Genomic DNA, 13162 nt, shown 5'->3' on the forward strand with positions numbered 1-13162 from the left:
CATGAATTTTGCTCATTCACTACCACCTCTCCAAAGTTTCTCTCCATTATCTATTTCTAGGATATATATATCCATATGTTGCCTTGCATACAGTGATGCACTGTGAAATAGAACCTGATGCTATAAATTGTCATTGTGTGAATTCCACATATGGCACAAATCTATCAATATTTCAGCATTTGTAAAGCTTTCCTGTGATGTACAGCCAATCCTAGAACCTACCTTCTCGACATCATTCAGCAAAGAAGGAGGTTGGGTATATAACATCTTTCTTGCTTCACTGTAGAAAGGAACCATGTTTGAAGTATGGTATAATCTTTGCTTGCTGTAAGCAGCATAGTGCGATCATTGTCAAGTCTGAATTTCCATGACAAGTTGAGCATGATGTGTCACTATGAATTTCCTGTGAATAATTATGTTAAATTAACCAGCATCCTTGCTTACAACTCAAAACTAACCCTTCTGAAATAGAAGATGGATTAAAATTTGATACAAAAAAACCCATAAAAGCCGCATGCTGGACCTAACAACAAGCTTACACTGTGTGTGACACTGCTGAAATTCTCGCATTAGCTCTGTTTTGCCGCTGACAAGCCTTCTGGTAAGTAAATGCTTTTGTCTTTTCCTTTTCTAAATTTGTAATATTGTATTTTGTCATGTATTTCTGTATTTGTTCAATGTGTTTATGTATTTCTGATTGATATATTGGATAACAGCAAATAATTAAGAAGAAATATTCCAAATAAATCTCCAAAACAATTTACTTAAATTGTGCAGGTATTGCACTGTCAAATCTGGCTATTTCTGTATATATTGTCTTAAACTGAACACAAATATTTTATAATGCATTTTTAAAAATTCCTCCCTGCGCAATGAAATGCAATTTCAGACAAGTCAATGATCAACTGAGGTCATCAAATGACCACTTCCTTTCCACTATTGCAGACAACAGGGATGTAGTTTTGTGTCTCGAATTCAAGAAAGAAGTTCCTATGCTTCTTCACAAGGAATAAAGGGAAATCAGCATATCCTCAGTCAAGGAGCAGGCTAACTAAATATCCTCTTGGTCAGGAATTGATATATGATATGAGAAATATAAAATAAAGGGGGGGGGGTGGGAGAGAGTGAAGAACTGACTCGATTGATTTGCCATCAACTTTAATTTAAGAAATCAATTGTACTGAATTCAGGTACGTGTTTAAAAGGACTTGTATTCCATTCACTTTTATATCTGAACTGATGAACATCAAAATTAAAATATGTATAAATCCAATAGTTAATCTGCAGAAAGAAAGCCCATTTCACATATTAGTGATAAACAGTGCCTGAGGTCTTAAAGAACTTGCTTTTTATCCATGCAGTGACCTGAATGTAAGAGTTCAATATAAACATTGCTTAAAATTGCAGCTTTCAGCTGCCTGGAGCAGCAGATGTTCTGAAATATGTTGTAAAATTCTAGATACTATTATATTTTAATGTTCTGATCTGGATTTCATTCTAAAAGGGTTACACTACATTACATAAACAGTTCTGTAAGGATTAGTAAATTTTATGTAACTAGTTTCTGGCTTGCAGGTCCAAAAATCCTAATGAGTAAAGTCCTTTTGACTGATGCAGTCAAAAGTTGACACATTCCAAGAATGCTGAAGTTCTGTTAAGTATCTTGGGTTCAATCATTTGTTATGTTTGCTGTGTTGTTTGCTTTTTGTGCGATGCTTCAAGCTCACTGTATTTCCATCCCACGACATAATAAGTTCAAAGACAATATGGATAAGTTATTTACTTAACTACTTTCTAATATCCATTTGTAAAGTCTGATTATTAGATTCCTTTATGGTTTTGAAAAGATATGTATGCCAACATTTACAACTGCATTAAGTGCTATTCCATAGTTCAGAAGTCTCGAGCATCAATCACGAATGGAAAATCATAATTTTGCAGTTTATACAGAATGATGGTTCATTAATGTAATTCTCATAACTTGTTTACATTGTAAACCATAGCTCCTATTACGATTGAGCTATTGTTCTCAATATGATCATGCCGTACATTATCAAGAACTTGTACATTTGTCCTACATTTTCTTTCCAAACCATTCCCTTGCAATTTTCCTAACGAGGGATCTATTTTCCTGTAAGTAGTATTTTAGGCCTTTCTTTCCAGTTATGTACCTGTTTGTACACAATTGTGCTCCCAGTTTCATGTATAATACATACCAGCACCAGGACTTAGAGCTGCATCAGTTTAGAAAATAGGAGCAGGAGTAGGCCATTTGGCTCTTCCGCCGTTCATTATGAACATGGCTGATCATCTAGCTCAGTAACCTGCTCTCACTTTTCCCCCATATCCTTTGATCCCTTTAGCCCCAAGAGCTATATCTAACTCCTTCTTGAAAACAATGTTTTGGTCTCAACTGTTTTCTGTGGTAGAGAATTCCACAGGCTCACCTCTCTCTGGGTGAAGAGATTTCAGGCCTAAATAGTTTACCCGTAACCTCAGACCGGTACCCCTGGTTTCAGAACTCCCCGTCATTCGAAACATCCTTCCTGCATCTACCCTGACTAGTCCTGTTGGAATTTTATAGGTTTCTTTGTGATCCCCACCCCTCATTATTCTTAACTCCAGCGAATGTATTCCTAACCAACTGGACCTCTCCTCATTTGTCAGTCCCGTCATCCCAGGAATCAGTTTGGTAACCCTTCACTGCACTCCCTCCATAGCAAGAACATCCTTCCACAGATAAGGAGACCAAAACAGCATGCAATATTCCTGGTGTAGTCTCGCCAAGGCCCTGTATAACTGTAACAAGACACCCCTGCTCCTGCACTTGAATCTTCTCACCATGAAGGCCAGCATACCATTTATTTTCTTCACCGCCTGCTGCACCTGCATGTTTACTTTCAGCAACTGGTGTACAAGGCACCCAGGTCTCATTGCACATGCCCCTCCCTCAATCTATAGCCATTCAGATAATCTGCCTCCCTGTTTTTGCTACTAAGGTGGACAACCTCACATTTATCTATGTTATACTGCATCTGCCATGCATTTGCCCACTCACTCCACTTGTCAAAATTGCACTGAAACATCTCTATATCCTCCTCACAGCTCACGCTCCCAATCAGTTTTGTGTCATCTGCACAAGACAGATTCTGACATGAACCAACTTGAAATACTATAATAAGACTAACAAAGAACTCCTCTGTATCAGTAGTCTGACTGGAAGTGTGATGGATGATGTGATTTATTACTTTCTGGAGGGGACTTCATGCCAGATTCACACTTCAGTGTAAAATTAATATTTGGATAAAAATGGGAATATGACAACACTGAAAACTGATCATACTCATCCCACTGGAGGTGATCAGTCATAAACCAGCTAAAGAACATCTCCAAAAGAACAAAGAACAGTACAGCACAGAAAACAGGCCCTTCGGCCCTCCAAGCCTGTGCCGCTCCTTGGTCCAACTAGACCAATCGTTTGTATCCCTCCATTCCCAGGCTGCTCATGTGACTATCCAGGTAAGTCTTAAACGATGTCAGCGTGCCTGCCTCCACCACCCTACTTGGCAGCGCATTCCAGGCCCCCACCACCCTCTGTGTAAAAAACGTCCCTCTGATGTCTGAGTTATACTTCGCACCTCTCAGCTTGAGCCCGTGACCCCTCGTGATCGTCACCTCCGACCTGGGAAAAAGCTTCCCACTGTTCACCCTATCTATACCCTTCATAATCTTGTATACCTCTATTAGATCTCCCCTCATTCTCCGTCTTTCCAAGGAGAACAACCCCAGTCTACCCAATCTCTCCTCATTGCTAAGACCCTCCATACCAGGCAACATCCTGGTAAACCTCTGCACTCTCTCCAATGCCTCCACGTCCTTCTGGTAGTGCGGCGACCAGATCTGGACGCAGTACTCCAAATGTGGCCTAACCAGCGTTCTATACAGCTGCATCATCAGACTCCAGCTTTTATACTCTATACCCCATCCTATAAAGGCAAGCATACCATATGCCTTCTTCACCACCTTCTCCACCTGTGTTGCCACCTTCAAGGATTTATGGACTTGCACACCTAGGTCCCTCTGTGTTTCTATACTCCTGATGACTCTGCCATTTATTGTATAACTCCTCCCGACATTATTTCTTCCAAAATGCATCACTTCGCATTTATCCGGATTAAACTCCATCTGCCACCTCTCCGCCCAATTTTCCAGCCTATCTATATCCTGCTGTATTGCCCGACAATGCTCTTCGCTATCCGCAAGTCCAGCCATCTTCGTGTCATCCGCAAACTTGCTGAGTACACCAGTTACACCTTCTTCCAAATCATTTATGTATATATATCACAAATAGCAGAGGTCCCAGTACAGAGCCCTGCGGAACACCACTGGTCACAGACCTCCAGCCGGAAAAAGACCCTTCGACCACTTCCCTCTGTCTCCTATGGCCAAGCCAGTTCTCCACCCATCTAGCCACTTCCCCTTGTATCCCATGAGCCTTAACCTTCTTAACCAACCTGCCATGTGGGACTTTGTCAAATGCCTTACTGAAATCCATATAGACGACATCCACGGCCCTTCCTTCATCAACCGTTTTTGTCACTTCCTCAAAAAACTCCACCAAATTTGTAAGGCACGACCTCCCTCTTACAAAACCATGCTGTCTGTCACTAATGAGATTGTTCCGTTCTAAATGCACATACATCCTGTCTCTAAGAATCCTCTCCAACAACTTCCCTACCACGGACGTCAAGCTCACCGGCCTATAATTTCCTGGGTTATCCCTGCTACCCTTCTTAAACAACGGGACCACATTCGCTATCCTCCAATCCTCAGGGACCTCACCCGTGTCCAAAGAAGCGACAAAGATTTCCGTCAGAGGCCCAGCAATTTCATCTCTTGTCTCCCTGAGCAGTCGAGGATAGATGCCATCAGGCCCTGGGGCTTTGTCAGTTTTAATGTTCCCTAAAAAACCTAACACTTCCTCTCTTGTAATGGAGATTTTCTCTAACTGGTCAACACCTCCCTCCGAGACACTCCCGGTTAACACGCCCCTCTCCTTCGTGAATACCGATGCGAAGTATTCATTTAGGATCTCCCCTATTCCCTTGGGTTCTAAGCATAATTCCCCTCCTTTGTCCCTGAGAGGTCCGATTTTCTCCCTGACAACTCTTTTGTTCCTAACGTATGAATAGAATGCCTTAGGATTCTCCTTAATCCTGCCTGCCAAGAACATCTCGTGACCTCTTTTTGCCCTTCTAACTCCCCGTTTGAGTTCTTTCCTACTCTCTCTGTATTCCTCCAGAGCTCCATCTGTTTTCAGTTGCCTGGACTTAACGTACGCCTCCCTTTTCATTTTAATCAGATCCTCAATTTCCCCCTGGTTATCCACGGCTCTCGAATCCTACCTTTCCTATCTTTCCTTTTTACAGGCACATGCCTATCCTGCAGCCTTATCAATAGTTCCTTAAAAGACTCCCACATGCCAGACGCGGACTTACCCTCGAACATCCTCTCCCAATCAACATCCACCAATTCCTGCCTAATCCGGCTATAGTCAGCCTTCCCCCAATTTAGCACCCTGCCCGTAGGACAGCACTCATCCTTGTCCATTACTATCCTAAAGTTAACAGAGTTGTGGTCACTATTTGCCACATGTTCCCCTACCGAAACTTTGACGACCTGACCGGGCTCATTTCCCAGAACTAGGTCCAGTATAGCCCCCTCTCTAGTCGGGCTATCTACATACTGTTCCAAAGAACCTTCCAGTACGCATTTTACAAATTCCTCCCCGTCCGGACCCCCAGCTCTAAGCACTTTCCAGTCTGTGCCAGGGAAATTAAAGTCCCCCACTACAACAACCCTATGTTTTCTGCACCTATCCAGAATCTCCTGACATATCCTTTCCTCCACTTCCCGTGGGCTGTTGGGTGGTCTGTAGTACACCCCCAGCATAGTGACTGCACCCTTCCTGTTTCTGAGTTCCACCCACAGCGACTCAGTACATGACCCCTCTAAGTTGTCTACCTTCTGCACCGCGGTAATATGCTCCTTAACTAATATCGCTACTCCCCCACCTTTTTCAGCCCCTCCTCTGTCTCGCCTAAAACACTTATACCCCGGAATATTCAGCTGCCAGTCCTGTCCTCCTTTTAACCAAGTTTCCGTCACCGCAACCACATCCAAATTCCGCATAAGCATTAAGGCCCTAAGTTCGTCTGTTTTACCCGTTACACTCCTCGCATTGAAGCAGATGCACTCCAGACCTCCAGGCCCAGTCGGTTCCTCCTCCTCCAGAGTGCTCCTCTTCTTAGCTAGCCTTGCCCTGGCCCCCAGCTCAACCCCAGCCTCAGTATTTACTGACCTCCTGTTTTGTTCCCCACCTCCCTGCCACACTAGTTTAAATCCTGCCGAAACACCCCCCTGCCACACTAGTTTAAATCCTGCCGAAACACTCTAGCAAAACTCCCAGCCAGGATATTTGCTCCCTTCCAGTTAAGGTGTAACCCATCCTTTCTGTACAGTTGCCATCCTGACTTGAAGATTTCCCAGTTATCTATGTATTTAAAACTCTCCCTCTTGCACCAGTCCTTTAGCCACGCGTTCAACTGTAGAATCTCCCTGTTCCGAGCCTCACTTGCACTAGACACCGGGAGCAGTCCAGAGATTGCCACCCTGGAGGTCTTACTTTTTAGCCTAGCACCCAACTCCCTGAATTTCTCTCGTATGACCCCCCTGCTCTTCCTACCTACATCATTTTCACCAATGTGTACAATCACATCAGTTTGACTACCTTCCTTTTTAAATATGCTTCCTACCCTCTCGGAGACATCCAGTACCCCGGTACCAGGGAGGCAGACTACCATCCTGGATTCTCGTTCAGTCCCACAGAAGTGCCTGTCCGTGCCTCTAACCATTGCGTCCCCCACAACTATCGCTCTCCTAAACCCCTTCTTTCCCTTCCGGACCCCTGAGTCTGTCTCCGTGGAGGCGATCTGGTCCTCGTGGCTTACCCCTGGAGGGTCATCCCCCTCCACAGAATCCAAAACAATATACCTATTTTGGAGGAGGACAACCACAGGGGATCCCTCCACAGACTGCTCACTCCCTTCCCTTCTCCCATCTGTTGCCCATCCCTTTCTTTTATGGGAGACTGCCACTGGGGTACTTTCTGGCACATCACCCTTCTGACTATTACCCCTCCTAACTGTGACCCACGTGTCTTCCTTCCGAGACCCTGGTGTCACTACCTGACTATAACTTTTATCTATTAATCTCTCATTTTCCCTAACTAAACTGAGTTCATCGAGCCTCAGCTCCAGCTCCCTTACACGACCCTTCAGGAGTTGCAGTTCCACACATCTGGCACAGATATGGACTTCCGGGAGGCAAGTTGTCTCCAGGAACTCCCACATCCCACACCGAATGCAGTATACTGGCCTCCCACTCATACCAGCCATGTCCTTTTTAATTTTTGGGAGATAAAACAAAAAGGGGGTGTAACAGAAGAAAAACAAACAACCTTCCTCGCCTTCCCCGAAGCCCTGTGAGCCAAAGCCCTTATAGCTCTCACTCTGTCCCATGCTCACTCCGCTGCCCGCTAACGATGCTGCCCACTCAAAGGTGCGGCCTACTTTTAAACCCTCCAAAACCTTCCCAGGCTGCTGCTGGGCCTATTTCCTGTTTAGAAAATAAACCTCCGATTTTTTTCACAAATTTAACTGAAAAATAATTAAATAAATTAGTGCACAAACAAGCTCCCTTACCCTCAGCCTGCTCCTGTGGAACAATGAGCATAGTTTCTTTCAGATTATGTAGCTACACACACACAGCCAATATATTTTGCTTTTCACCTTCTGTGTTTTCTTTAGATGTTTAGTTTAGTCAATATGAACGTAAATTAATGACTTCTAAACACAAAACTACATTCATAATTACAAGTATATTTGTTTATGAATTAGTTGCTAGATGTTCAGTGATCTAACATGTGCTTTACATTTTCCAGGAGAATGAAACAATTGCAGGTGTGATTGACCTGGGAACAGTAGAAATGTTTTCAATTTTCCGTGCCATGCAGAAGGGCCTTATAGACCAGGACACAGGGCTCGCTCTGCTGCAAATCCAAGTAATTAATTCTGGCCTCCAAACCCCTGAAACATGTGAAAGTTTGACACTGGACGAAGCTTTGGAAAAGGGTGCAATAGATGACCGAACAGCTAAATCTTTGAAAGAACTGGAGACTGCCATACAGCTGATAAAAAGCACAAGTTTTGAAAATAAGAAGCTTCTGCCTGTTGCTGCTGCTGTTGAAGAGAAGAAAATCGAAGAGAATGTGGGGATGAAGATTTTAGAGATACAGCTTAGCAATGGTTGTTTTCGTGATCCATCAACAGATGAAGCTATGAATTTGGAGAAGATTTTCCAAGAGGGCCTGATTAGCGCTACCCTTCACTCTAAGCTGAAGACTAGACAAAGAATGCAGAAAGGTCTGATTGATCCAAACACAGGAGAAAAGCTCAATCTTTCAGAACTGATGCAACGGTGCATTGTCGATAAAGAAACTGGATTGACATTATTTCCAATAAAGCAGCTTGCTGGTGGAATGGTGTGCCTGAAATCAGGTAGGAAAGTTAGCATATTCCGTGCTATCCAGGAAGGCCTGATAGACCAACAGGTGATGGTCAGACTTTTGGAGGCTCAACTCTTTGCAGGAGGCATTGTAGATCCCAGAACAGGGCACCGATTGACAGTGGATGAAGCAGTGAGACATAATTTAATTGATCATGACATAGCCTGTTCCATATTAATTCGTCAGATCCAGATGGGTGGTGTTATTGACCCCATCTCAGGTCAGCGACTAACTCTGGATGAAGCAGTGCAATGGGATTTGATGACTTCAAGAAGTGCACTGGTTGTACTACAATCCCAATTGTCCTTTAAGGGACTACTGTGGCCAGAATCTGGTGAAGTCCTTCCTGTTGCCAATGCATTGCAGCAAGGGCTTGTCTCCACAGAACTTGCACACAATATCCTGAAGAAGAGAACCACAATATCAGAACTTTATGTCCCAGAAATGACTGAGGTGCTCTCCTGGGAAAAATCAATTGGACATGGAATTTTAGATTCTAAAGCTGCTGAGATGTTAAAGTCTATTCATATACCTGATGCAATACCGAATATGAAAGAACCAAGTACTCCAAGCATGAACAGATTGAATTGGAGATCAGCTTGTGAAAGCTTCACAAATTCCAATCTGAAATCCCTGGAATCAGACAGTGGTACTGAAGCCTCTGATAGTCAAATGGTCAAGGAAAGGCTGTTGTCATATTTAATGGCACAAAGTTACATGAATGTGCACAATGGCAACAGGTTACTTTTGGTTGATGCAAAGTTGAATGACATCATGAAAGAATTCATAAATGCCGCTGCAGTCATGGAAGGTAAAAATCTGTTAGATGAATGCAATGGAGAAGAATATGATATTGCAGCAGAAATTAATGAATCAGTTGCTACTGGGTCTGTTGAAAAATATGATCCAAATAAGGCAAAGTTAGAGCACAGATTAAAAGCAAGTGATGAGAAGAAAGTTGAAGCTGTTCATGGAAAGCATGAGACAAAATCAGATACACAGATTAAGGAAACTGTAATCAGCAAGAAAGTTACAGTCAAGAAGAAAATGAAACCCCCAGTCTCTCAAAAAGTAGATAATAAAACAGAAACTTGTAGCAAGAATATTCTCCCGACTAAAACGCAACCGACATCTAAAAGAAAGAAAACTGTAAGATGTAACTCTGGTGAAAAAGAAAAACTGAAACAATCACTGGATAAATCTAAGCCTGCCATCAGTGAAATCAGTGATGAAACAACTGTTGCTGACAAATCTACCGAACTACAGAATAAAGTAACTACATCTAACAAAGATACTGAAACCTCGGCAGTGACAGACATAAAATCACATTCTTGGAATCAGGTTGATATTGACAAAGAAGCCGTAGACTCGCAAACAGTTGGGTCGTTAACCAGTTCAGTAATAGATGTTACAACATCAGCAGCTCAGGAGTCTCCCCAAGAACCTCACGATGATTTAGTACTAAAATATAAAACTGAAACAGGTGATGGAGATGCTCCTATGATGAGCAGGGTGGAACCAATATTATGCATAGATGAAATTGAACAAGACAACCTGAACGGGACAATAAAAGGTCGGATTGAAGAGCTGTCTAATGGAAGGCAAAATCCTGAGCAAATGTATCCAGTATATGCTGCCCAATACTCAGAACCTGCATTAACTTCGGGTCCAACCAATGAATATTTGGATGAGGAATCTGCTTTAAATTTGTTAATTGGCCAGCTTCAAAGTGGTGGCATCATTGATGATCAGACTGGGCAAAAACTAACACTGAATGAAGCAGTGGCCAAAGGAGTGCTGCAAAGCCACACTGCTCTCAAACTAATGGAAAAACTGTGCATCTTCAGTGGTTTCTTTGATCCACAGACTTGTGAGACACTAACAGTAGCTCAGGCAGTAGATGAAGGACTTGTGGATGAACAACTGATTCAGAAAATCTTCAAATCTGAGAAAGTTATTTGTGGTGTAATTGATCCAGATAGCTCTACTGTGCACTCAGTTAAAGATGCAGCTGAAGTTGGTCTGCTGGATCAAGAAACTGCAGCAAGAATCTTAGAGGGACAGGTGGTTTCTGGGGGAATCATTGACTTGAAGCGAGGCAAACAATTATCAGTGACTTTAGCATCAAAAATGGGCTTAGTGGATAATGCACATTTGGATAATTTGACCAAGCTAGAGAAGGCTACCAAAGGAAAGGAATCTGATGAAAAGACAAAGCTGAAAAAGATGGCTTTACAGATGGAAATGAATGGCATAGTGGATCCACAAACAAAAGAACACATGACTATTGTTGAAGCAAGAAAGCGGGGAATCGTTGAAAAAGAAACCAGTCTTAACATTTTGAAAAAGCAGGTGGTTTTGGGGGGAATTAATCATCATGCATCAGGAATGAGACTTTCTGTAACAGATGCTATTAAATGCGGTCTTGTTGACCAAGATATAGCTAATGAATTGATTGAAATGGAGAGAGCTTGCCAGCATGCATATCGCCATCCAAAAACAATGCAGCCAATCACTTTATCTGAAGCAACATCATTAGGCCTTGTGAACTCAGACTTTGCTTTAGAAGTGGAAGAACTCCAGGCTTTGAGTGGAAGGATCAAAGAACCAGGAACTTTTAAAAATCTGGCATTAACTCGAGCTGCAAAACAAGGAAGGTTGGAAAAATCTATAATGGAAAAGGCTATGGTTTCCCCTGAGTTGAATGAAGGAATTGTGAATCCTGAACAGTGTATGGTAATACCTTACTCAGAGTTAATCAAGAAAGGAAAAATAGACATGGAATCTGGCCAGAGATATATGGAGGTCAGGTATTTTACAGGACTTGTAGATGAACTGACTGGCAAGACCTTGTCTGTTGCTGAAGCAGTAAAAACAATGAAAGTGGATCCAGTGCCAGCTTTGCGATTGCTTCAAGCCCAAGCTGATAGTGGTGGGATTGTGGATAGCACCACTGGTAACAGATTGACTCTCGCAAAAGCTTCAAATTGTGAGCTACTAGATGACACCATGCTTAAGATTATTGTTACCAATCAGCTTTTGAGTGGAGGAATACTTGACACACTAACTGGAGAGAGAGTTCCACTTGCAGAAGCAGTTAAACGTGGTTTGATAAGTCAAAAGGTGGCTGAAGAAATCCAAACCAATTTAGGTTTTATTGATGAATATACTGATCCTGACCAGAGTAGTGCTGTGGATGTAGTAGAAATAATTGAGCCCATTATGGAGAAAACGTCTTTCCAAAAACTCTCTCCAAATGATGTGACCCAGATGTTATCTCCAAGAACAGATAATGAAGTCCAGTTGAGTGCTGAAATTGGAATAGTCAGCTATAAAAATGAAGGATTTTTATTCCCTGATGCCCAAGTGCCTATGTCACCTGAATTACTGTCGAATAAAATGGCAGTTATAAAAGATTCATTACCTCTGACTCTTGTTCATAATACAAATTCCCTTAATCAGTCAGCCCCTTCTCAAGCATTTGTGCATATGGACAAACAAACAAACTTTAGAGATGCCGAGAAAAAGATTGAGAAAGAAAAGGAGATTTCAAATGGTGCAGAGATGTACTCAAATAATATGGAGAGAGAATTGAGCACTATTTGTTTGGAAATGAATGATCATCAGAAATTTGTGGAAGGAAATGCTTATAATTCTGGAAATGGAATGCAAAGAATGTTTTCTAAGAATGTAGAAGGTAAGAGTGATGAAGAAGTCTCTTTACTGCATCATGAAATGAAAGAACCCAAATTGGAAGAAAGGGAGCAACTTATTTTAGCAAGTATAAATGATCTTTCTAATTACGAGCAGAAGGAAATTGAGGAATCAGTGAAACAGCGAACAGAAGACGAAATTTCAAAAGGGAGAGTGTCTATAAATCTGAAAGATGGAGAAATACTTTTAAGAAAAACCAAGGAGACCATAGAAGAGCAAGTTCATGAAAGTTTAACTGAAGTGAAGAAATTGTTTGTTGAGCGCAATGAAGAATCAAATGCAAAAGTAGAGGAACTGGAAAATATAGAGCAAAGTGGAACATTGGCTGGCAAAATATCTGATGAAGGTGAGCGTTCCAGTGTTAGAAAAGCTGACGTATCTGTTGCACCCTCAGAAGCATTTCCAAGTGATGACAGTGTCAGTGAAAACTTGGCAATGCTTTCCAAATATAAGCAGCAAAGTCCAGAATCAAAAGAAATACTCGTTACAAAGATAAGTGAAGAGGAAGGGTCAATAACTGGTGCAAAAGAAAGGGAAAAGACTGAACCTGTAGAAAAACTGAACATTCTGGGACTGGAAGTTGCATCTATTTCTGAAGCAACTAATAAGAGTGCCCCATTAATGGACAATATTGAAAGTACCCAGCTGATCAACCAGGATTTCCTGCAGAAACAAATTAAAGAACCAACATCTATGAATGAGCAAAGAGAAGTTATCAACAAAGCTACGAGAGACATTGAGGACAGCCCAGCCAATGTGAAAGAAAAGCAGGTAATCAAAGCATCTTGTAGGATAGTTTTTCAATTAGTCAATTTTTTGTAT

The 13162-nt window shown here is 42.1% G+C and overlaps 1 protein-coding gene across 21 annotated transcripts in view; it reads left to right on the forward strand.

Moving 5' to 3' along the window:
- macf1a (microtubule actin crosslinking factor 1a) overlaps positions 1-13162 on the forward strand; it is a 496134-nt gene that overhangs the window by 283563 nt on the left and 199409 nt on the right. For 16 of the 21 annotated variants that reach the window (XM_078237840.1, XM_078237846.1, XM_078237833.1 and 13 more), the window contains one exon: positions 8003-13111. The exons of the other annotated variants lie outside the window; for them this stretch is intronic. In XM_078237840.1, the coding sequence (XP_078093966.1) occupies positions 8003-13111 (5109 nt within the window). The remainder of the gene's footprint in view (positions 1-8002; positions 13112-13162) is intronic. 21 annotated transcript variants of the gene reach the window in all.

This window comes from Mustelus asterias, chromosome 21 (assembly GCF_964213995.1).
Source record: "Mustelus asterias chromosome 21, sMusAst1.hap1.1, whole genome shotgun sequence".
Taxonomy (NCBI): Eukaryota; Metazoa; Chordata; class Chondrichthyes; order Carcharhiniformes; family Triakidae; genus Mustelus; species Mustelus asterias.